Raw genomic sequence first — 27,772 nt, forward strand, 5'->3', positions numbered from 1 at the left:
AAATTGATGATATAAAAGCATATATTTTAAATAATATTAAACATCATACATTCTTTAAAAATCAGACACTTCACATGACAGATTAGAAATTTTAAGTCTGCAAAAACGAGCATTAAACACCATGCACAGTTTTTAAAAAACTATATATCTAAAGTGAAATGTCAATTTTTCAAATAAAAATCTTATAGAAGAAAACAGGTATGAACAACATATTTGAGAGACACTGATGAACTGCTAAAAATAAATATATAAAACAATACAAAAAACCCAAGTCAACATGCATGCTTCAAGATCCCAAACCCAATAGGAATTAATCTGGTAGACATGCAATATTATTCCTCAAGCAGCATAATATCAAAATGAATAGTGGGAAAACAGGGGAAAGAAAAAGGAAAAGAATAAATGGAAATTCATTGAGTTACAATGGAATAGACGTAAAATATATAATAGCAATGTCATTCTGATTCAACGAACAAGTATTTTAGTTGAATGTACTGTTCCACCAAATTAGCTCCATCTTCTACTTATGTTGTTACTATAATGTAATAACTGCATAAGCAGATTTATAAGTTGTCAAAAAAGTTTTAGCATTCAATTTATTTTATATGCAAATATACTATGAGCTAGTATATAAGAATAATAATAATAATATTGGAGCAGAAAATGATGGTAATAGAACTAAAACATAAGATACTCAAAAAACCTGAGGAAAATAAATACTTCAAAAGCAAATACATATACATGTATATATGTGTGCATTTAATTCTTCATTTCAATACATATGTAGCAAAATTTTGATATTTCATTTCTTTAAACTATGTATAGTAACTACAGGCTTATTGTTCTCAATGATACAATATTAAATGAATTATAAGGTACTTTATAAATATGCAAATGAAACTGAAATTTTCCTTTCAGATATGAATATAAAATTAGGGTTAATAAAGATACAGGCATAAAATTATTCTAACTATTATTTTATTAGTTGTCTGTGTGATGCTTTTAAACACTGAATACTTCCAACTTGGAAAATTTACATATAATACGCTTTTAAATTGCTTTTAATATTTATTTTGAAATTGAAAATAGAAAAAATTTAACGTTTCAAATACACATACACATAAAATGTCTCTAGTAAGTCATTTCTATCATCAGTATTTATAGTGAAAGCCACTGATTGAAGTCATTCTTTGAATTGTGTTGTCATTACTGTTATACCCTTAATAACATATTGCCATCTAGAATACAGAGATAAGATGCTTTTCATATGTCAGGGCTGTTCATTTAGCATGTTCTACTTCTTTCATTATGGTAAACAAAAAAAAAAGATGCACTTATTTGCCAAAAAATGGAATAGCTTTCCAATTGCAAACAACTGTGGAATATCTATGTTCTCATTTGAAAAATTAATTGCAGCATCATTAGCTTGTTCTTTGGCTTCAACAAATTAAGTTCAAAAAATAAGGAACTAATCTGTAAGTAAAAACACCTGCTGAACTTTTTAAGGACAATTTTTTAACCCACCATCTAACATTTTGCTGAAATACATGTTGTAAAAGGAGAAAACCCTTAGATAAACTTCTTGTATTTCAAAGGAACTTGTAAAAGAGAATCTGCTGACATATTAGATCCTTTTTGCAGTACCCAAAAGCCTTTCTTTAAAGAACAATTGCAGTAAAGAGACATTTGGCTCCTAAGAAATTCCCAAAGGGTCAGCCATATGCATCCTTCCATGGCACCTTCACAGTGCTGCTTTCTAGATCCACACTAGCTGCCTCAAAAGCAGCTTTCATCATTTACTAGAGTGTCAGTCAATATGATTTATGGACTCCATTCAACAAAGTCAAAGCATATAGAATGAGAAATATGACTACAATCTGCTAATTTGTTTTGTATTGAGCCACTTAAGAGTCAAAGACCTGATGTCAGGCTGAGACCAGCAACACAATTAACCAGCCGGTGACAGATTCATCCATCCTCCCTGCCAGGCTGTGCCAATCAAAGACAGCATGAGACGACATTTGATGAAACCAGTAAGAAAATGCATTCTCTAAGTAACCTATGTGAAGTCTTGATTGACACTTTTTGAATTTAACTTGTGGGGCACAGACACCTTTACCCAATAGCTCCTCACTGCAAGCTGTGAAATAAGGCTTTCACTGCCAATCACAAGAACAATAACACACAAACTCCCAACCCCCAACCTAAAAAAAAATTTGTTTTTATGTTCAAATTAGCAAAATTTCAAAATTATTTTAGATTCATGGAGCAGGTTGTAGATATTGTTTTTAAAACACTACAGAACCACAAAATTAAAATGCAGTGCCTCTTATTTGTAATAACATGAAAACAATGTTTTGCATTTTAGCTATGGTAGGGATCATTTCTGCTTTGACAATTCCACTGTAGTAAAAAAAATACATATATCAAATGAGAATGGAATACTTCAAAAACATAAATTTACCAGATTTAAGTTAAAGTCTTAGTTTATTTTGTCATCTTATTTTACATCTTAAGGTAGTAAATCAAATGCCCAGCATTCATTTAAAAATAATTTGTAATTGGTTTCCAACTATTCCATTCTTTCTCTCAAGTTCTACTATTCACTATCAATCTGTTATTGAAAACTCAGCACTGGCAACTAACCATCCTTTGTGTGTGTGTGTGGGGGGGGTGTAATGTCATGTAATGTATGTATGTATGTATGTATTTATATATGTCTTAATTACAGATCAAAACTCCTCCCAAGAATAGACTGAGAAAATACTACTTTATAATTCAAAAAGAAATCAATTTTTCATTATAAACTTTCTTATGAGGTAATAAAAATCTAACAATCCTATGAAGATTCAGAAATACTATATGGCATGTTTATTCCTCTTAAAATTCACAATAATGTATTTTATAAAAGTATGATTAAATTCACTTATTATGGAAGAGCAAAATGCAGTTTATATATTAAAATTTGTCCCTATATTGATCCTACTAATTCTGATTCTATGATGTGGCTTCTAGAGTTAGTCTTTAAAAGGAAGTAAAAACTCTTGTATTACACAAACCTTTGCCTCTTTGAAACAAAAGTTTTAACTATGGGGCTGATTTAAATTTTTTTAAGTGAAGGCAATAGGGGAGGGAAAGCTTTCTGATGAATTGGCTGGCCTCCTAGGGAGCCTGAATTTACAATCTTTTCATAGTTTATGCAAGCTTGAAGACTGAGGATTATATTTTTCTTAATTAAAATAAGAAAAAAATTACAAAAGCAGCATTTTTATCTAAGAAATGATCTATCCTTCCTTATAAATAGGAATTCAATTTTCTATTTTGATTGCTATCTAAAATTTTATTTTTTATAAAAAAAATTAAAGCAGTCACATCAAATAGTCTAAGAACCACAAAATGCTACAAAATTAGAAGAAAAAAAATGTGTGTCATTGGTAAAGGCTATGAAAGATTACCTAAGTTGTTTTTTATAAAACAGATATCTATGTTCTATAATTATGAATTTCTGTGTAAAATCTTCCACGTGCTATATCCTACTCCTAAGCATAATGTTGTTTATAAAATTGGCAGTAATTTCCAAGAATAGGATATTGTGAGTTTAAAACATCAGACATAAGAATGAATTTCCTCTGGTGAATTTTAACATATTTAACACTTTCATAAGTCTAGATTTTTAAGAATGCACCCTGAAATTCACGAGTCTACCAAAAAATTTAACCCACTAGTCCATTCTAATTAATATTCCTTCTATTCAATCTTTTATAATTTTCAAACATTTTCCATAATCCTTTCCAGCTATCATCAGCCTCCAGTACAATGGCTTACCATGCAAGTTCATTATAAATCCTTAGTCAACATTTCTCATTCTTCCTTATAAGCTCACTCTCCTCCATGAAACTTTCACCCTTTTAACAGTCTTTAGACTCAAGGGCATAGAGCAGAAATACTGATCCCTCTTTTGGTGAGATATCTATACATATTTGGAGGAGATTTATCTTACCTCCACCCAGGGGAAACACGAAAATCAAATCTACTTACACTTCAGTTTGTTTATTTGTGTGTTTAAGATTAGATCTCCCTGTGTTGCATAAGTTGGAAGTACAGGGGCTACTTACAGTTTCAATCCCACTGCTGATTGGTTTGGAGCCATGACCTGCTCCATTTCTGATATAGGCCAGTTTGACCTTCCTTAGGTAAGTTGGTACTCTTCCTCACCCACCTCACACATTAATATCAAATTTTGAGCTCAGAACTCCTGAGCTCAAGAGATTTCCCAGCCTCCCCAGAACAGGCTTTGCCATGGCACAAGACACCTGTGTTGATTTATGCCCTACAATATACATGGTACACTCATGCTTCTGCCTCATGCTCTTCTTCCTATGAGATTCATACTTTTTTACTCTCTTCCCAAAATGATCCTAAGTGTTATTAGGATTTTTCCACTAGTTCTATATTAATATTATTATCACTGTTATCATGGTAGAGTTGGAGCTCCGTTCTATTCCACTCTAGGGGCCCCTTTAAACTCTCCCCTTTTTTCCATTCCTCCTTCACAATCTCTTTGAGCCTGCTTCAAATCCCACAAGAATTACGACTTCTGCAAATGTGGCAGGAACAACTTGAACTGCAGCAGAACACAAAGTGGCTACAGATACAGCACCTGGGTCCCACCATATTAAGCTCCTTTATGCCTTTCTGATGTTAACCGGTCCCTTTGTCCATGCCTACAGGTCGTTACATTTCTTTAATGTAGAAAAGGACACAGAGCCAAAATAGTGGTTTTTATTTACTATAATCTACAGACCTAGAAAAGAACAGTTATTGGAAATGGAAATCTTGTCCATTTTCAGTCACTAATTATAAAGTGGTCCTCATTTATAGTCTCACCTCTTCCCTTGTTTTCTGCTTATCAGCTAATTTAGCTGACACACCTTTTTGTTGCATTCTACGAGCCCTCTCAAATAACCATCTCCACCTTCCCATAACTTTGCTCAGATCAAATGGTCTATAAGGTACCCAAACTTCCTATAGTAAGGATTCCTTTCTGGCTATATCAATGATTGCCTCCTCTAGCCTCAGAGCAATACTTTTAGTTGTTAGTCTGAGTAATTCACAACCAAAACCAAATTTACTGGTACCCTTCTCCATACATTCCTGAAGTTCATGGAAACTAAAAGAGTCAAACACTTGTTAATAGCTCTAGGACGCTGTTAACAATTTTTTCTGTTACTGTGAGCCCTTTTCACTCATTTTTGGATTTGCAACTGCATTCTGGAAGTTTGAGAAAAACTGAAAATATAACTTCCAAATACAAAGGGTGTTACTATTTGTTTTTACTGTGTTTATATTAATATTTACAAACCCTGAGCAACAAATATTTTAAATTTTATTCAATTTCAAATATTTACTGGTATCTTCTTCACTTAATAACTTTCACTCATAAAGTTTCCCATTTCTTAAGGTACTATTTATTCTCACTTACCACAGATTCAAAGCAGTCACTTACAAAACTATAAAGTATCACACACTGAACTTTAAAATTTCCTTGATTTTTTAAAAAGGCTGATTTTGTTTTTATTGGCAGAAAGACAATTTTATCTTCCTTTATAAAGGGTATTTATATTGTCCATTTTCTTCACTGATTTCTCTTAATCAAAATGTACATAATCTTTTTATTGGGGGAAAAAAAGACTTCTGGGCCTTTTTAAGTACTGGATTGGATTTAATTTTGTATTACTCTTAAGGAATTACAACTTTCAAATTTAAAAAAATTCATTCAACAATAATAACAACATTCACTCTTGTTGGCCTTAAGATAAGGTTATAAAAAATGTGACAGCTTAACTGTAATACTATAGTGGCTCTATTTTTTTGGTGAGGCAACTGGGATTAAGGTAACTGTAATACTAATAAAAAATTTTATTGCTACCACCTCCTTCAGGACAGTTACGTGGCACAGCAGATAGAGTTCCAGCTCTGGAGTTAGGAGGATCTGAATTCAAATCTAGCCTCAGATCTTACTAGCTGTGTGACCCTGAGCAAGTCACTTAACCTTGTTTGCTTCAGTTTCCTCACTTGTAAAATAAGCTGGAGCAGGAAATGGCACACCACTCTAGTATCTTTGCCAAGAAAAACCCAAATAGAGTCATGAAGAGTCAGACACAACTAATCAACAAACAAAACAAAAATCCTACACCTCCTCCAACTTTTTAATGCTTTCGTTTTCCTCTGAACTACTCTGTAAGCTAGAGGCAGTATGTTTTTTAAGTTGGATTGTTTTTTATTAAGGATTCACAAAGTCAGGATACTTGATTCAATACACATTTTTTTCCAGACCATCCTACATTGTTCTTCTGAGAAACAATTTTCAAAGGGAGAATGGAAAAGAGGAAATCATTCCTAACAACAACCATTTGAATTTTGAGGAAAGTTGCACTAATCATTAAACAGTTTATCCAAAAGCTCTGTAATCTGGAAATAACTGGGCCATAAAAGAATCTAAAAATTAATCTATTTTAAGAGTATGTCTCAACACATTAAAGTGGTTCCAAATAACATCTGAGATTATAATTCAACAGTCATTTTATATATAATTCAATGTTATTTTAATCTAAGGCACTTTTCACCATTTAACTTCATTCTCTTATGTACACATTTAGTTTCTGATGAAGGTGCTGTGGAGAATGGTTCCACTGTCTGGCTCTTTCCCCCATGGCATAGACCTAGAATGCCAGTAGTGCCACATTGCTGGCAAACCTCAGCATCATGGCACAAAGTTGGAATTGGAAAACCTCCAAATCACACACAGTGATCCCATGAGACCCTCTCCTCTTATGAGTGAAATAAGTAGGTGGGCATTTAGGAATGTGAAGCCTTTATAGGTAGTTTACCACTACCCCCGGGACATTTCCAGAGGTCCCTTCTTGGGATTCCTAGTATAGAGCTATAGGTAAAAATACCTTATGATGAGATTCTAAGACAAGCCTGAAAACTTATTTTATTCAGTAGATGCACACTGCTGTATATGCTTCAAGCTCAGGGTTTCCCTGAGGAAGGTACCTAATTGTTCACAGCCCTACACATGACACTAAATCTCAAATCCAAGAGTTTTTATGGTTGCTTCTGAGGGACTTTGTTTGCAAAATAATTTTAATCATAACCTGCCTCAGCAAGCCTTAGAAACTATGCTGTGCCAATGAGTGAAAATAATACTATCCTCAAACTTGAGTTCTCCATAAAACCACAAATATGATATCAAACAAGTTACCAAGAAGACTAAAATTTCTTTTAACAACTAAGCAGAGAAGAATAAGCCTGTAGGCAGTTCATAGTTTTTCAGTATACATGCTTTCTTTGGCTTTTATCTACTTACCGACATGGCTGCATGGTCATTGTTGTTATTCTGAGAAGGAAATCAGCAAAGCAATCAAATCAAAAAGCAAAGTATATTTGAAAATAGCAGCAGCAGTATTCATAGTAGCAAAACATAAAGAAATATACTACTCCCGTGTCTTGCTATAATTTTAAAGTACATTTTAAATATACTTCTGGAAATAAAACTTAGCTATTACTTTTCTTTTAAAGGTTTATATATGAATGTCTGTAATCACAAAAATTACTCAGAAAATAAAACCTCCTTATTTTGTTTTTCTTTTTAGTCATCAACAATCACCTTAAAAAATGGCTGCTGAAATATCTGAATTCCCAAGAGGCATTTAAATGTCTGCTGAATGGACACAAAAAACTGAGAGAGCCCTGATATAGTTCCTTCCTGCAGAGAAATAAAATGCCTATTCCATTCACAAGTAACAGAAAATTTTACTGCCTTTCTTTTAAGTACTGAAAAAAAAATTAACAAAAGTCCTCCTTTTAACTTCATTATGTAATACTCCTTTGTAGGTATCTCCCATCTGGTGGTCTTTGTGTGATTATTAACGAATGAAATTTAAACAAAAGGTGTAAGAGAGATACAAGAGCACTGGCTGCTTAATGACTTAGGGAACATAAATGAAATGGTATGATTTTTTGTCTGTCCTTGTGATAGAACAGATAGCAGCACGAATACACATAAATACTTACACACTGTTGAAGTTGAACACATGCACATACATGCAACTAAGAGAATTTTTACTGATCTTCTCAATCACAAAAAAATCAAGTCAAAGTTATCGGTGAATTTTAATAACTTCACATTGTCAAAGCATTCTGCCATTATAGATACAAAACTCAATAAAAGAGATTGTAAAAAATTATTTTGTACTTAATTGTTAAATTCTATTTTCCTTAAGGAAATAGATAACAATCCAAAGGAGTAACAAAAGCAACCAAGGTAAAGCATCAAGCTAATCAAATCATATCATAAAAATCTAGATGTAATATAATTGTACTTATTTATCTATCAAATATAATGCAGTTGTTTTTAAAAAGATATTATCTAATAGGCTTTTAAAAAATGATATTTCAACCATTAAATGCTTAATTTTTTTTAGATTTGTGCAGACCTAAAGCAAATTAATTATGAAAATATTAAATATATGCATAGCTACTGAGACCTTCCAAAATAGAATTTATTTCTAGCTTTGCTCCATATTACTCCCCTTTATGCACTCTATGTTCCAGTCAAATTGTTTGCTGTTTTGTCCTAGAGTCCCTTGTCTCTGTATGAATGTATGCAGGTCATCTGCCATACTTACAAGGAGCTTTCTTCACATCTCTACCAGTTGAAATTCCTCAAAGATCAGCTCAGATACCACCTCCTCCATGAACACTTCCCTGACTTTTCCCTCACCCATGATGATGATCTTTTTTCCCTTACGGTTTCTGAGAATATTTTTTCTAGATCTTCTTCATCCCTATGATATTCTATTTTACATTATACTTATTTGTGTACATGTGTTATTCCCTTAGTAAACTTTAGGTTCCTTGAGGGCAAAGGTTATATAATTTTTATATCCTGGTATCCCCAGTGTCAAACACTGTCTTGTAATACATAACTATAAGAACTGATGTTTACATAGCTCTTTAAAATTTGCAAAGCCTTTTACATACATTCTCTAATTTGAACCTTACAGAGATTCAAACCTTATAGGAGTAGGTATGCTGATGAATGTTGCTAAATAAATTGCTTCTTATTTGGACACAGACTTTTATATATGTAATCATAATGAATAATTTTAGTCTTGTTTTATTCAGATGAATACTATAAGACATGATGTTTATTAAATATAATAAAGGCATCACATGTACTTGGGGTTTTTTTTGCAAGTTACTTAATACTGTAAATTATTGACTGACCATTATTATCCTGATATCAGCAGAATATCTTGTCTTTCTAATCTTTGTGTACTTATATAGTTGTCTCCAATAAGTCATTTTACAACAATGAAAATACAGAAATTTGTGATATTCTAATCTGCAATGTTTTGTTTCAAAAAACAAGCAAAAATGTGGAAATTCATTCTAAACATTGGGGGGTGCACCACATGGATGTACAGATGTAGAAAAGGGCAGGACTAGATTAGAGAATAACTAGGAGTCTATTTATGATTAACTTGAAATAAAGCTAGAAATGAGTCACTCGTAGAGGGTTTGCATAGCTGTCCATCTACATGTTTTGCTTTCCTTTCAAATGTATAAGCTCCTTAAAGGCATAACAGCTTCTTATTTGATGTAATAAGGAGTTGTCCCTCTTCCTCTGAGTCACAGGATTGTGAACTGGGAGCCCCTGACTCTGCCTTCTTTTTGGAAGTGTCCAAGAAACATTCTGGGGTAACTGGAATAAACCACACCAGATGCACCAAAGAAAGATAAGGGAAGGAAAGACAAGCAGAGAGAGAATTAGGAAGACCTCTCCAAAGAGATACTAAAACCCTAAAAGACTCGGTTGGAGATGCTGATGCGAGTATACTTAGCCAGGCAGTATGGAATGAATGAGCTAAATATTTGGGAACACCATGACATAACCCCCCGGCAGAAAAGCAGCAGTCCAACAAATAGTTGCTCCTACAGCTGACTGAAAAGAATTTTTGTGTGGGAGGTATAAAAAAAATGACAAGTCTAAATAGACCAAAAAGCCCTCGATGGCATGTAGGTAGCAAAAAGCTCTAATAGTCTCCTGAAGAGCCAGTGTAGTTACTCCACAATCCAGCAGTTCTGCATCTGGTACCTGGATAGAAGGTAACTAGTACTAGCTGAGAAAAGAAAACCAAAGTGAAGTGTGACAAAGCAAAACTGAAGATAGTGACAAGAGCCAGAAGGACCCATGGTGACTTCTAGAAGAGGAGAACAAGGATGGGATGGCTGCCAGAAGAAGAGAAACAAGATGCAAAGCACTAATGGGAAAGGAACCACAGTTTCTTCATTTGCCAAAGGCCAATCCAGGGTAGGATGAATCACTGGTAGAGATTTAGGAGGCAATAAAATGCAATTAAAAAAAATAGAGTCTTCTCAGTTCCCTAAAAGCTCAGATACAAGTCCTTTACCAAGTAAATAAAACTGTTCTACGTTTTAAAGCCATGAAGCAATATATTACTGCTTCTAAAGGAAGTCAGAAGCCACTTAACTCATCTTCCCCCATCCCCTAACCCTCCCCTCTTCCTAACTTCCCTTTATTTCCAAGGGCATCACATTCTTCCAGTCCCCCACGCTCAAAACCTTGCTTGACTCTTCATTGTCTCTCACCCCCACCCCACCCAATCTATTGCTAAGGCCTCTCAATTTTACCTTCATAATATCTCTTGTATACATTCCCTTCTCTCCAGTAATAGCCACACCCCCCCCCCCCAGTGTCTCATCACCTCACACGTAGACTACTGCAATAACCTGCTGGTTGATCTCCTTGCCTCAAGTCCATGTCATCAACTATGTTATTCCTGTACCACGTTATGAATTCCTAAAACATTACATGCATCTATATTAAAATATAAATATATAAGCATATTCCAAAGACAATTACAAATGATATAAAACATTTATCATTTTGCATTAATTATATATATTATATGTCATATTAATTATAAATGTTGACTAAGCTTAGATGCAAACAAAATAATCATTTAGAGAAACTTGAAATTGAGAATTCTAGTGGAAAATGGGTGTGGCTTTTAAATGAATACTTTTAGAATGGTATGAAATTAATCTGAGCTCAGCATTCAAGATTAGGTTCCAGTTTTTACCCCCACATCCCTCAGAATCTGCTGCTTAAGTATTAACTATGCAAGTTGTATTCTAAGTAGCACTAATGCCATCATAAAGCAATGGCTCTACTCATCCACACTATTTCCCAAACATTGCTACGGCTTAACATAAATACAAGGGAGAAGCAGAGAAATCAACTGATTGCTTTCCTACTACTACTGACAGTAGAGCTAATCAAACAGAAAAGAAACAAAATAATTCCTACCACCTCTAATAATGCTTAGGTTAGTTCATTTCTGGTTATGTGTTGAAGAAGTAATTGCAGAGCTCCTATAGAGGTTGAGATAGTCATAACTAGTGTATTTTCTCTGGGGTTCTTGAGACTAAGAATGATTTGGGAGTAACATGTTGGTCCAGAGCTGGACCAACAACAGAACTCTGGGCAAAATGATAGGAAACATGAGCAGTAAAATAATTATTTCCCATTCATTAAGGGTAAAATTTGGCATGTTAAAGGGTTTTATAAACCTTATAATACATCTCTAAAAATTAATATAGTTTAAGTAGATGCTGTATACGTATCAACAAGCATTTATTAAACACTATGTGTCAGGCACTGTGCTAAAAGCTGGAATTATAATATAATTATAATTCTTTTAATTAGAATGATCAAGCTAGACTCCAAAGAGGGGAGAAAATACACCTCTCCAACTTCTTCACAGATGTTGGTGACTATGGGTTTGAACACCAATAGACTCAGATGGTTAATTTTTCTAAACTCCTTTCCCCCCTACCCTTCATTTTTTATTCTTTGTTACAAAAGATGTATTGTGGGGAGGGGAACATGTTTGTAAAATGAAACTGACATAAAAATAATTTTTCTAAAATTAAAATTAATATAATTTAAAATGAGAATGAAATTATTCTATTAATTCTTATTGTATGTAATAATCAAAACCAACTTGCCAATGTTTTTACTTCTGAGTTCTTTCAGAGAAGCAACAGAAGGAACATGTTCTAGTTGTAGGAGTATATTTATGTTTTCAACTGAGATCTCTTGACAATATGATGCAGCAGAAAGAATGCTGTACCCAGGAGTCAGGAAAGATTCAGATTCAAATGCTGCCATAGACACTACTGGCTGTAGGACCTGGAGCAAGTTACTTAAGCTCTCTAGGTGGAATAACACAGCATTGTACACCAGTTTCATGATGGCATGCTCGCACAAGTTATGAATAAAGGATGCTAGTCTCACACTGTCCCAGTCACCAGTGGAGCAAAGCAGGACTGTATGCTTGCTCCCATGCTTTTCAGCATGATGTTTTCTTTGATGTTGTTAGATGCCTTCAACAAGGATGAAAATGGCATCAAGGTCAGCTACTGAACTGATGGTAAACTAACTTGAGAAGGCTACAAGCCAAGACAAAAGTGGAGGGAGAGTTGGTGTGCAACTCACAGAAGATTGTGCACTCACTGCAGCCTCTGAGTCTGAGATGCCAAAGTGTATGGATCAATTCTCTACTGCTTGTGCTAATTTTGGACTGAAAATCAATTCTGAGGAAACAGAGGTTCTCCACCAGCCAGTACTGTACCATCCATACATGAAACCATCAGATACAGAAAATGGAGAAATTTTGAGTGCTGTGGGTAAGTTAACTTACCTTGGTTGCATACCTTCCAAGGATGTAGACATAGATAATGAGGTTGGCACACACATTGCCAGAGGTAGCTCAGCATTTGGGAGGCTCCAAAGGAAAATGTGGGAGAGAAGAAGTATTATGCTGTATACCAAACTAAAGATCTACAGAGCCACTGTGCTGACTTTTTTGTTGTATGCCTATGAAACCTGAACAGCCTATCATCACTATACCAGAAAACTGAACCATTTGCATTTGAATTGTCTTAGAAGATTCTGAAGATTACCTGGCAAAATAAGGTACTGGACACTTGAGGTCCTTTCTTGAGCTGAACTTTCTCACGCATTCAAACTCTACTGCATAGAGCACAATTCCAATGGGATGGTCATGTAGCCTGAATGCCAGTATGTTTAACTAAAAGACTATTTTATAGAGAACTCGCAAAAGGTAAGCACTCACATGGAGGCCAGAAGAAACAGTACAAGGACATTCCCAAGGTTTCTCTGAAGGATTTCAGTATTGATTGTGAGACATGGAAGACAATGGCACAAAACCATCCAGCATGCTCACATCAACAAAGGTACGATGCTCTATGAGCAAAGCAGAATTGAAATAGCACAAAGGAAACACAAGATGCACAAATCTAGAGATATCTTCATTCCAAATGTTCGGATAGACTATTTGTGTCCAACCTGTGATAGAGCCTTCTGAGCTCATACTGGACTGATCAGCCACAGTCAGACATACTGTACCTTGACTCCAACATAGTGACATTATTGATCTTTGATTATAAAGGATGAACAACAAAATAACACCTATAGTGTGATTTCACAAGGTTGTTATGAAGACAATATGTGATAAAGTGTGTAAAGTCCTTTTCAAAACTTGGGGTAGAGCAAGGTCATGATTAATGCAGGTTCAAAAGATGTGAAATTTGATTATAAATTATAAAATATCAGATTGCATTTAACGCAAGCCAAAATTCATTAATGTAGCACATGCAAGCAAGTTAGGGGTTTTAACATATCCCAGGCAACTGAATGGTACAGTGGATAGAGCTCTGGGCCTGGAGTCAGGAAAACCTGAGTTCAAATCTAGCCTCAGACAATCACTAGCTATAAGACCCTGGGCAAGTCACTTAACCTCCAATTGTTTCAGTTTCCCCACCTGTAAAATAAGGATAATAACACCACCTAGCTACCAGGATTGTTGTGAGGATCAAATGAAATAACAATTGTAAAGAGCTTAGCACAGTGCCTGGCACATAGTAAGTGTTATATAAATGTTAGTTATCATTGTTATTATTATCAATATTATTGTTACCCCAACATCTCAGTCTGCACTTGTCTACATAGACACATGTATAAGTGATGTGCTGCTACATACCATATTACCAACAAATGTGCTCTTTTTTTTTAAAGAGCCCTTAATAAAATTTACAAAATGAAGAAACTTTAGGTGGGTTTGTTATTACATTAGAACAAAAATTTGATATAATTAAACAGTAAGAACATGATCATAGTAACTCTAAATAGAACAAGATGTTAGAATGCCTTAATCTATAATACAGGTTATAAAACATTAAGACAAAATAAAAGAAAAAGGCATAGTTTCTGCTTTTTGTAGTTACCAAATATCTACAAGGAACAGAAGTATTATGGATTGAAGAATGAAATAAAAAACACATTCCTCTTAGCAGAGCAGCCATACACACAAAAGCTTCAAGATTATTTAAGGCAGTAAAAGAAAATGGAAATGAAGGCGACAGTGAAGAAACTTTTATGGCAAACACTGGTTCTATAGATTTAAAAATCAAGTTCAATTGTGTAATGTTAAAATTACCAGAATGGTGGCTCGTGCAAATAAGGACACAGTAGCCAAATATCCTGACATTTTGAAGAAAATAATCAAAGAAGGTAGATATACTGATCAACAAAAATTTTAATGTGAAACAAGATTATTCTGGAAAAGAATGTCTTCTAGAAAGAAAAAACTCAACCTGGATATAAATTGTCTAAGGATTACCTAACATTTGTATTTGGGAAGCAATGAAGGGGATTCCAAATTAAAACCATTGTTTATTTAATCAGAATTGAAATAGTTGGAAATAGTCTGGAAGGCTATAAATATTGATTGTTTCCAGTTCTTTGGTAAATAAGAAAGCACAGGAGATGAAAACTGTTTTCAAAGACTAGTCTTTAAATTATTTTAGCCTGACTGCTGAAAAATATTGTGAGGATAATAAAATTGTGTTTAAAGCACTACTGATTTTAGATAATGCCAGAGGTTATCCAACTAAATTTGGTTCATTGTGTGAGAATGTGAGCATGCAAATTAGCTGAGAGATGGATGAATCTCTCTTAACTACCATTATGAAGATTTAAAGAAAAAAGAGTTCAAACTATGCTGCTAAAATATTTTAAATAACAATAATGACATTTTCATCATATCAATGTAGGCTTATCTTTAGGTACAATATGCAGTAGTTTTTTAAAAATCTTTTTATTTTATAAATTTTGCTTTCTACAAATACTCTATTACCTTACAATAATATTGAATCAGAAATGTATTTTTCTTATCCTTAGGTTAAATAAAAATTTTCGCTGCATATTTCCACTACACTTGAACCAAATATCATATTTTACATATAATTATAATTTCAAATAGTGTGGATTTAAATCATGTAACCACTTAGCAGGGAATTCATTATTTGCACTAATGGGGATCTGGATGTGTACATAAATGTCAACTATTATGGGAAATAAAAGAACAAAACAGTTTCTGATAAACCAAAAATGAGTTATCAAACAAAAGATAATGAAGAGACACATGGGTATGATCAGACTGCAACATATAACAAGGAACTCTGAAAAGCAAGAGTAAAAGACATCATCAAGGAAGTGTCTAATAAGAGAAAAAGATGACCTGTCACTTGGCAAGAATGAAGCATGACAGATAAATAGCTGGTGTTCCACTGATACTCTCTCAATGTAATAAGGAGAAACCAAGGAAGTCTCTAGCATATTGGGTGAATCCCCTGTCACAAACTTGTCAGAGGGAATAGATAAGAGGTGCATATCACAGGTATGCATGGATGGGTTATGATCTGCATTGTTAGAAGAAACTTATAAAGCAATGAGATCACAGTCTCATTTCATTATTTTAAGTCTCTTCAGATACACAGCCTCAGTTTTGTTCCTGACAGTTTCATGCTTAATGTATCTTGTCTAGAGAAGAGGAAGATATATTTAAATATCACTTTCATCAATTGGTTTAAATTGACCTCCAGATTCAGGTTCAAAGCCTTCATTCTCTATTTCTTGGCACACATTAATAATTTTATGCTTACTAAGTCCAAAAGACATTATGATATCATTGAAGACAGTTTCTACCAGATGAAGTAGCTGTTTAATATGTTTTAAATCAAGCCATTTAATTTGATATCATCCATGTACTCAAGTGATAAATGTTTTTGTGTGACTCCCTTTTTGACTTGAAAGCCATACTCAATTCTGTTCAGGGGTAATAATAATAATTTTTAGGCTAGGCAGAACAAAGCAGGATTAACCTTTCCCTGGAGATGTCATATTTTACACCAATTGTTCTTAACATTACTGTATTGGTGGTGTGCTTTAAATGTGATCACCAAACACTTGAGCATCTTCATTATGCAAGGGGCTGTTTTATATATTTACAATTCATGACTAAGCCATGATTATGATACTGAGTCAAAAAATTTTGCAACAATCAATAAAAGTGATAAAAAATGTTTCAAAAATTTCCGGTGCCTAGTCCAACAATTGCCAAATCAGTAATGAATAGTTCTTGACATCCCTGAGATTTGTTTGATATAGCCTCTTACTCTTGTCACTATTTTTTCCCTAATGAGTGTGTGTGTGTGTGTGTGTGTGTATTCATAAGAGAAATACAAGCTTGAATGATTTCTATAAAATATATGAGTATTCAAACAGCCTATATTTGGAGGGGTCATTGGTACTCACATGATTTGGTAATAAATATGTGATGTCTTCTGGTAATAAAACAGAGAATCAGTTTTACAACACAGAAGAAGCTGGCAGACTCCTTTGTTATTTTTTTAGTATTACCATCGTCATCATCACTACAGCCACCATCATCTTGTTCTTTTTATCCTTTTCAGTGGAACTGGTTCCCAGAACAAATTATCTTATTATTCTTTTACATTTGATGTTTTATAGACTATTGCACAGATAAATAAAGTAACTACTTTCTGTAATTGAATAAAACTATTAGAACATAAGTTTATCTTCTCTGTAGGTTCACTGAACACATTCTTCATACAATACAAGTAGTAGACAGGAAAAGAGGGATGGTATATACTTCACATTGTTTCTTTGTGAATGTTTTTTCCTCTGCTAGTTCTCTATATTTTTTAAGTTTTTAATTTCATATAGTTTGGAAAATGTGGGTACATGGAAATGGTGATACCTATTAAAACACTGTTCTTAAGTTTTTATATATCAATATTATATCCACGTAATTGTGTGTAAGAGTACAGTCTGCCATAATGTTCTAGTTCAAGAAGAGTTTATTTGTTGAGTTCTCCATGAGTTTATAAGGTCCCTGTTTGCAATGCTACCCGTCTTACAAGCTTCCACATACCAATGAAACAGCTCTAAGGGCAGGAAGGGGTGTTATCACAACTGCTCTGGGTAAAGGGATTTGTCGTCTGTCAGTTCATGAAGAATAGCAAGCTTCTGATGCATAATTCTAGCTAGCAGGTCACATCTTCCCAGGCATTTGATAGATGGTAAATTTTTGAGATATGCAATGATATGTTGCATTTAATGTGTCTACCATTTCCTTTAGATGCCTCTATAAGTACTATAGCTCCCTCTTCCTCAGCATCTAAAGATAACTGTAAACCCAGAAAAGAAAGTTTTCTTCACCACTCTGATGAAATGAATTTAACATTAATTTTTCAAAATCAGAAATGGATGTTTTATCAATGGAAATGACATTAAAGAAGATGCATCACTGTTTTTGTCACTGCACATTAGGGCCTACCTTTCAGCTTAAACCTCATTTATGTTTTATCTCCCCTAGTAGAATGTGAGCTCATTAAGAGCAGAGATTGTTTTATTTATTTGCATCCCTAGCACTTAGCACAGTGCTTTGTACATACTAAGCATTTAGTAAATGCTTTTTCATTCATTCCTTCATAATCACCATTGATCATTAAGTCCAGCCTCTTTAATAATAATACATCTGTCATTTCTGATAAGAATAAGCTGTCCTTGAACTATCACAAATACCTGTTTTCACAAATAAATCCATATGAACACGGCATTTATTATTTGATGCTTTTCTGTCCAACAAATTATTGCCTAACTTCATGAAGATGAACCTATGGTCACCCATGGAGGGCCTTTTGATTGCATCCTTTATTCTAAACCATTTTGTAGGATCTATCCAGAAGTAAAGCGCTTTCAGTTATATTCAATAAATCGAATGATATGCGCCTGTTACCATCCTTTACTACTGTTTAATGAAAGGATGACTGCTTTTTCCAGGAGTATTTCATAAGTTTTTGACCTGTTTATAATGTGCAGTAAGCATATCTATCAATTCTTTCCTCCTCTTTAATGAAGAACTGTTAATCTTTTTATAGTTGACTTCTGGTAGGCCCTATGTTTCATTAGTATCATGTGTGTTTTTCTTCAAATACTTTCCAAATCTGTTATGGCTCACCTTACAATTGTGAAAGTATACATTAAGGCCAATGCTTTAAACATGCTCTTCACATTTGTATTATTTCAGGATGCCAGTAAGCCTCTAAACATATTCAATTCCAGCCTATTCTTTGAAAAATTTTTGTTTGTTGTGCCCTACCTGAAAAAGCCCAAGATATCTGTAGGTAATGCTCTCATCCACTGGTTCAATGTGACTTTGTGATTTAAGCTTGAAGCTTTCAATTTCTAGCTTTCACTAGTGCCCATTAAGAATTTTATGCTATAATACCACTTCTAGGATTTGTACCCAAACAGATCATAAAAATGTGAAAAGGACCCATATGTACAAAAATATTTATAGCAGCTCTTTTTGTAGTGGCCAAGAATTGGAAATTGCGGGGATGCCCATCAGTTAGGGAATGGCTGAACAAGTTGTGGTATATGAATGTAATGGAATACTATTGTTCCATAAGAAAGACTTACATGAACTGATGCTGAGTGAAATGAGCACAACCAGGAGAACACTGGACACAGTAACAGCGACATTGTGTGATGACTGACTTTGATAGACTTAGGACTTCTTATCAATGCAAGGATCTAAGACAACTCCAAAAGACTCAAGACGGAAAACGCTATCCACATCCAAGAAAAAAAAAACTATGGAGTCTGAATGCTGATCAAAGCATCCTATTTGCTCTCTCTTTTTTTTGTTTCTTCTTTCTCATGGTTCCTCCCATTGGTTCTAATTATTCTTTACAACATGAAAAATGTGAAAATATGTTTAATATGATTGTATATGCAGAGCCTATATCAAACTGTCTTGGGGAGGAGGGAGTAGAGGAAAGGGGAGAAAATTTAGAACTCAAAATCTTATGGAAGTGAATGTTAAAAGCTAAAAATAAATTAATTAAAAATTTTATGCTATATACAATGATCCAAGACAATCCCAAAGGACTAATGATGAAGCAAACCATCCACCTCCAGAGAAAGAACTAATATTGCTTAAATACTGACCGAAGCATGCCATTATTCACTTTCATTTTTTCTTCTATTCATGTCTTCTTATACAAAAAGACTAATATGGAAACGTTATATATAATTGCACATTTAAAAAAAAGAATTTTATGCTCACAAAATACAAATATTTTTATATAACTGGAGAAAACTTCCATAATATGAAGTAACTGTTTAATGTGTCTTGGTAAAACCTTCTACTTTGATATAATTGATTTATATCAAATGATTAATAAGATGTTTTTTGGTTCATCTTGGTCTTTAATTTTGAAGTTACACTTATATCTACTTAGTAAAGATGATAATATTTTATTTAGGAGGGATAATAAAGTATTTAAAGCTAGCCAGAACTATAATGGGTTTAAACTATCTCCCTAACATTGGTGGTGGTAGTAGTAGTGGTGGTCTTCTGCCCCTTGCCCTTTCTTCCTTCTTTTTTCTTCTTCTTCTTTTTCTTCTTCCTTCTCTTCTTCTCTCTCTTCCTCCTCCTCTTCCTCTAATTGTTTTTTTTTTATTCTTATTATTACTATTACTCCTATGTAATCTGGACACACCCTACAATTGGAACATTTAATCTACATTTTCCAAAATATATACTATTTCTTATGCAGACAGTTACTCATCTCTAAATGATCAAGCCAACAGAATTACTAAAATTTTACAGACAGGATGGAAAGAAAATTGGAGAACCACATACACTTAGAACACTTGTGTTTTTGATTATTAATCTCTGTAACATATATCAAATTCTATTTCAAAGTCACTATACCACTTCAATTAATGATTTTTCATAAGAAGACAAATCAAATAAGCATATCACCAAATGTACAGAACTGTTTATAAGCCAAAAAAAAAGAAAGAAAAGGCTTTCACTATTACTAATTAAAAGCACTATAATTTTTAATAGGAAATATACTACTTATAAAAATGAATATGAAAGCCTATACATAAAATGATAAAAAGGGAGACATAAGCAGTGATGGGAAATAACTGTAAAGCAGCTTAAGACAATACTTAATACTTTGTAATAGTATAAGGGTATACAATTACACTACACCATGACAGTCCCTTTCACACACACAAAGGCAAAATATTTACTATCTCTTTTCATGAAATAATTTTATATTAATCCCTCCTAATTTGGAGTGCATTTGATCACCTACAGTTAGAGAACATTGGTTAGAATCCAATTTTTAATTTTAGAGCATACTAAATGAAAACAACCATCGACATAAAGCCTTGGCAAGGAAAAAGCATACAGGAAGGAGATCTTTAATAACTAAAAGTAATTGGTAAAACTGAAAGGAGGCTGATGATGTTTTCATTTGTATAATCATGGTAACTGCTGTTCAATGAACACTTGCTATGATATCAATATAAACTAGTTTTATTTTACAAGGGATAAACATGCATTAGATGATTTTTTTAAAAAAACTATGATACATGAAAATTTACCTAAGATCACAAAAAGTACAATATTATGTCAGAATAGTGGTCTATTTGGTCCACTTTTCTGTCTCTGACAGTGTCACTAAGGGATGTTCTCTGAGATAGTACAAGTGCCCTACCACATACCAGTAGGAAAAGGCTGAGATTCATCACAAACACTCATAATTTCTCTTAACATCACTATTGATATATTCATGCACCTATTTAAAGCTTTCTTAAAACTAGTTTATTAACATACATAATCCCTAACTCTCCTTTTCAGCAAAAATATTGACAGTAAAGTGTGTGTGTGTGTGTGTGTGTGTGTGTGTGTAGAAGGAGAGTTACATAGATAAAATGTTGCCAGGTGGGAGCAGAGTGAATTCACAGTGACAAGAGAAACCACGTACTTCAGTAAGTAGCATAATATCCTTATTATGAGCTGCTAAAAGGGCTGCTAAAGTCTTTGTCAGAGCAATTAACCCTTGTTAGCTCTCTTTAGGGACTCTTTCTCTACTTTTAGCAAAAAGCCTTCAAATTTAAAATGTCCTTAACTGACCAAGTCTCCATCAAAGCTCCTATGGTTGGTGGTACTTACAAAGCAGTCTTTTGATGGAAAAGAAAAAAAAAATCATATTTCCTCTTCTAAAATGGCATTGAGGAAAAATGACTGTAAATCTATTATTTATATTTCCTGTTAATATACTCTCTTGGGATAAGGAGTTCAGTAAATTTATTGACCATTCTTTAAAGTAGTTCTTTTTATTATAAAATTACTTTTTGTAAACTCTGAAACTAGTTCTGGTCTTTGGGTAACAAATTCAAGCTCACCATATTTATATCCTTTATGATCTCCATACATTCAAATAAGATTCCTTCTTAGTCACTATCTTTCTAGGCTGGAGAGTCTATTCTTTTTAATCTATGCTCAAATAAAAGACTCTTGCTCACTTTAACTGCCCCTCTCTGGATTTTTTCCAGAGTATTATGTCTTGCCAACCATACAAATCACACCATATTTTGTACTGAAGGAGAATAATGTCTTCTGTTTTGTTTTTGAGTCATTTATTTATAATATCACCCAATTTTCTGTTTGCCTTTCTGGCCAGAAAAGCTATTTGTTTTAACTTTTAGCAATATACATATTTAATTTAGTATTATGCTATAAATGACAAGTTTTTTTAATATCTAGAATTTCAATATTTTTATAAATCTTAATTAGGTAACAGAAAGAAGCTGGAAACAAACTAGCAAAGTTATTTTAAAACAAATTAATTTCTATTCAACTCCCTCATTAAAAATCATCTCCTAATGGCATATTACAGAGACCTTGACTTTAATAAAAACAAGTCATTTTTAAATTTTTATACTTACAGGCAAATGAGTAAACACTTGAAAGGTGCTGCGTAAGAAATTAATAAGATCCATTAAATATCCACTGGCTCTTCCATCTGGCTCAGACATTGTCCAGTCATAGTCAGCAAGCTGAACAAATTCATCAATTTTTTGATTGAGCTTAGTATATATTTCACCTTCGGCTGAATGTCTTGCATCCTAGTGTTAAACACACACACACACACACACACACACACACACAATGAGAACAAAATAAATTATTAAAGAGCATACAAAAAGTTTCCCTGCAGTTCTAAATTTCTTTTAGTCTATTTTTCTGTGGCCATACTTATTTGAGTACAGGATAAAAAGTCATTAGGCAGCTAGGTAGTGCAGCAGATAGAGCACTGGACCTGTGGTCAGGAAGATAAGTTGAAATATGACCTCAGACACTTTCTAGCTATATGAGTCATAACAAGTCACTACATCTCAGTTTCCTCAAGCTATAAAATGGAAATAATAAAACCTAACCCCCAGGGTTGTAAGGATAAAATAAGAAAATAGTAAAGTGCTTTGCAAACATTAAAGCACTATATAAAATGCTAGTCATTAACTATTATTTTCTAACGGTATAATAAAGTACTTCACTTAAATCTCTATTTCATCCTTCGCCCCAGTGCTTTCCCCTTTCCACAATACTTGGTCTTCTTTTGCTTTCTGTACTTGGGCTCTCATCTTAAATAATAATAAGCATGTGGATTATATATCCTTCCTAGTCACCAACTATATCCTAAACCTTGACATTCATATTATTACATCTATCTTGGATTATTTTAAGGGGGTAAACTATTCATCATCTAAAAAATATAGTGTAATAGAAAGAATGTTGGACTTGGAATGAAAAACCTGGGTTAAAGTTTTGGAGTTCCATCCAGTCTAATTGTGTGAGCCTAGGCAAGATACTTATTCTCTCTCTGAGCCTTAGTTTCTTTGTATCTAAAGTGGAAAAATGCTAAGGACAACACAAAACATTTTTTAGCTAGAAAGGAATGTTTGCTGAACTGAATGTTAGCATATGACATTTAATATTCTAATTTCACTTTTGCCTAATTCCATTTCTCCTTGCTAAAGAAAAACGAAAAATGAAGAATGAACAATTATGAGGGAATTAAGTCCAAAGTATTTGAGGAGATGACAATAGAGAAATTAGCAACTTTTAGTCCAATTCCCCAGGCTCTTCCTGTCAAATTGCATCCCAGGAGTCTGAACTCACAGATATTATGACAGAATCACTGTCAGTAATCTTTGAGAAACCATACAGAATAGGAGAAGTGACAAAAGATTAGAGCTGGTCAAACACTAAAATTTTCAAAAAAAAAAAAGAATTCTGGAAAGTACAGGCCAGCAAATTTAAAGTAGCAAAGTTTAAACTGAAAAAATTCAGAATATCTTGTGAAATAGATTGTGGGCACTCAGAAAAGAAAATGATTATCAGTAGGCAGTCACATGTATTTACTAATAATGAATCCTAGCAACTTAACATTATTTCCTTTTTACATAAAGTAATTAAAGTGACAGATCAAGAAAATACTACAGATACAGTATACCTCAATTTCAAGACAGTTGTTATATCCTTGTGCATATGTGCATTGAACTACTAAAACTCAAAAGTGTTGATACATGGATCAGTGCAAACCTAAAGAGAGATCTCTAGTAACCAGAAACTAGAATTTTGTGCTTGGTACAATTGCATTTAAAATTTTTTTGATAAAAGTTGGAGGTTTACCAAATTTTCAGATGATACAAAAACAGAAGTGAAGAGTTAATTCATTAGATAAGAAAATTAAGATTTAAAAGATCTTAGAGTGGGAAAATTTACCAAAAGAAACACTGCAATATTTCAATTCAATTGAACAATATTTATTTAATTATGCAAAATTATGACAGTCAACACCTAGATTATTTTTTTTTAAGAATTGTGCAAATACAGCATTTGGAAGATCATTTCAACTCAATTCCATAAGCATTTATTAAGCATCTACACTGTGCTTTGCTATAGAAACACAAAGATAAAATGAAAAACTGTCTTTGATCTTAAAGAGCTTACATTATGCTATTAGAACTTTCTAACAACTGCAAGGTTGTCCAAAAATGAATGAGTTGCACTTAAATGAGTTGCCTGGCATCCCTATCAAATACATTCAAGCACAGACTAAATGATTGACCGTCAATGATGCTATTAAGGGCATTATTATGCTGGATGAGTGTGTTATCCATTTAACAAATATTTACAATGCATATTATATATGCAGAACACTATACTAGACTAGGAGAGAGATAAAAATTTAAATTAAGAATTGGCCTTTCCCTGCAGGCATTTGTAATATAGAATGGGAGACACAAAGAGATAACTATAACACAAAGTATTTCATGTTAGAGAGTTGCAATATTCACATTATAACAAAGAGTCAATGAAATATGGATAAGAGGTCTAATGAATAATACAAAAGGCTAAAGTTGGAACACTGTGAATTCATAATAGGCCAAGTATACAGAGCTGATCAAGAATTAATATGCTACACATCAAACTAATAAGGATGATAAAATATAGAATAAGCCAATATTAGAGGAACTGGAAGGATAAGTACATTAATACACTTTTGAAAATTGAATTATTATTGATGTTATTTCTATATCACTTAAGATTTCCCAATATAGGGACAGGTAGGTGGCACAGTGGATAGAGCACCGGCCCTGGATTTAGGAGAACCTGAATTCAAATCCAGCCTTTGACACATAACACTTACTAGCTGTGTGACCCTGGGCAAGTCACTTAACCCCAATTGCCCAACCAAAAAAACGAACAAAAAAAAAGATTTCCCAGTATAAAAATTCAATTTAGCAAAACTAAACAATCACATGTCATTACATGTAGTGCTCTATACCAATAGTCCTCAACTCTTCAAAGGAGGAGGGGAAAGAGGCTGATGTAGCTGTGAATTAGTTTGACATTCTGGAAAACAATGGGAAATTATGGAAAAAGATTCCTAATTATTCATACCTTATGACACATCCTGCTAATAAACACCAAAGTTGAAGGCAGAAAGGAAAGCCTAATACATAGCAGAATATTCATACCCGAGATGTTTTATGACAGCAAAACAACTGGGGATAGAAGTCAAATGTAAAGAGCCATGGTTCTGAGTGTGCATTGGCAAATTAGATGGTAATGCATCTACATTACATATAGATAGATAGATATGTCTATATCTATCTATATCCATATAACTTTCACTTCTGGTTAAGAAGGCAGCATAAAAAGTTATGCAGATATCCATCCCTCCCACATATGCCCCCCAAAAGATAAAAAGGTCACCAGAATGAATAAAGGTGGATAAAGCCAAAGAGAAACAATAGAAATCTCTCTCATCTAGATCAAGATTACACACAAAGACAGTGAGAAGACTGTAGGATCCTTTCCAGGCAAACCACCTGCAACAGAGGCAAACAAGTTAGAAAGCTGGCAAAGTTCACATCACAGACACCTGAAGGGAGGCAGAACACAGCAATAGTAGAAATATCACCCACAAACTCCTTGAAAATCAGAATGGAGCAAATAGAATTCAGTGACTAAAAAAAAAAACAGAAGAAAATGTAAGATAAGGTATCTACTGTCAAAAATAATCTGGGGAAAAGATCAAGTAGAGATACTTTAAGAATCAATATATTCCATGAAAACCATGACCAAACAAAAATCCTGTATACCATATTTCAAGAAATCTTAAATAAAAACTAGCCAGATCCATAAGAATCAGCAAACAAAGTGAAAGAGAAAGAAGCCACCAGTCACCACCTAGACAAAATTCAAAATAAAAGCTCCCAGGAATAGTATAGCTAAAATCTAAGGTTCCAGGTCAAAGAAAAAGTACTGCAAGCAGCCAAAAAGAAAGAATACAAGATCACACAAGAACTTGGCAGTAACAAATACTAACAAGAGAAAATCCTTTTTTTTAAACGACTAAGTAATCAGGGTTAAGTGACTTGCTCAATGTCACACAACTAGTGAGGCTAGATTTGAACTCAGGTCCTCAAGTCCAGAGCCTGTGCTCTATCCACTTCACCACCTAGTTGCACCTGAAAATTTTGCTTTTCCAAGTATAATTTGCCCTGAAAACTGAGTACAATCATGGGGGGGGGGAGTAGGGGGTGGAGTAGGGAGGGTGGACCTTTAACAGAATAAAGAGATTTCAAGTATTCCAGATGAAAAGACCCAAGTTGAGGAGAAATTTTGACATGCTAAGACAAGAGTCTTGAGAAACATAAAAAAGTAAAAACATTTGCATAAGTTAAAGATGCTGAATGATGATTAAGTCCTTATATTCCAAAAAGGAGGATAAGTAAGTATCCCTTCAAAACCCTAAGAGTCAAAAAGGGAGTTAAGACAAACAGAGAGCACATGAGTAGTCTTGTCCTGTTCTGATAGTCTTATTAGAAAGAAAAGAGGGGGGAAAGAACATACCACAAAAGAAATAAGGGAGAAAATGGTAGAACTTACTGTTTCTCACAATTTGGGGATTTGAGAGGAAAAAGGTATACAAATATGAAAGGGACAAGAGGAACAAGTATCACATAAACCTCACTCTCCTCTATACTGAACAAAGGAAGAGTTGAACATATACACTTAAATAGGTGAATATAGAAATACATCAGACTTGGGGGTAGCTAGGTGGTTCAGTGGATAGAGCACTGACCCTGAAATCAGGAGGACCTGAGTTCAAATCCGAGCTCAGATACATGATACTTGCTAGCTGTGTGACCCTGGGCAAGTAACTTAATCCCAATTGCCTTGCCAAAACAAACAAACAAAGAAACAAATTAGACTCAAAAAAGAAGCAGGAAGCTACAGGTAGAGAGGAAAAAGAATTTAAAGGTAAAGTCAGAGCTCGAAACTTAAAAACCTAGAAAAGCAATAAATCAAAAATCTGCAACACAAAAATAGGAATTCTGAATATCAAAGAAAGGACACAACAAATTAAAAGCAAAAAAAAAACTCTGAAATAAGTAAAACTAAGAGCTATTTTTTTAAAATATGAAATTAGATAAACCATTAGGTAATCTGATTAAAAGAGAGACAAAATAAAATCACCAATGTCAAAAATGTAAAAGGAAAATTCAAACAAATGGAAATGAAACAAATGAAATTATTAAAACCTATTTTGCCTAATTATATGCTAACAAAACTGATTACTTATGTGAAATGGATAAATATGTACATAATATAAAATACTTATATTAACAGAACAAGAAATAGAAGAGGCAAATAACCTTAGAAAAAGAAATTGAACAAGCCACAAAGTAGAAAGTAGGAAAAGTAGGAAAAATTCCAGAATTTCAGGTTAAGAGCTTTAAATTACAAGAATATATGGTTGATATTAGAGTTAAAAAGTCAACAATAAGTAAACAAAGATGAAGCATTTATTACTGTTATTATTAATAGTGTATTTACTATGT

The 27,772-nt window shown here is 33.5% G+C and overlaps 1 protein-coding gene across 1 annotated transcript in view; it reads right to left on the minus strand.

Annotated features, from left to right (window-relative positions):
- EXOC6 (exocyst complex component 6) overlaps positions 1–27,772 on the minus strand; it is a 210,049-nt gene that overhangs the window by 60,986 nt on the left and 121,291 nt on the right. Inside the window, 1 exon segment of the mRNA XM_020964121.2 lies at positions 22,301–22,480. Within this exon segment, the coding sequence (XP_020819780.1) occupies positions 22,301–22,480 (180 nt within the window).

This window comes from Phascolarctos cinereus, unplaced genomic scaffold, assembly GCF_003287225.1.
Source record: "Phascolarctos cinereus isolate Bilbo 61053 unplaced genomic scaffold, phaCin_HiC Scaffold_3;HRSCAF=262, whole genome shotgun sequence".
NCBI lineage: Eukaryota > Metazoa > Chordata > Mammalia > Diprotodontia > Phascolarctidae > Phascolarctos > Phascolarctos cinereus.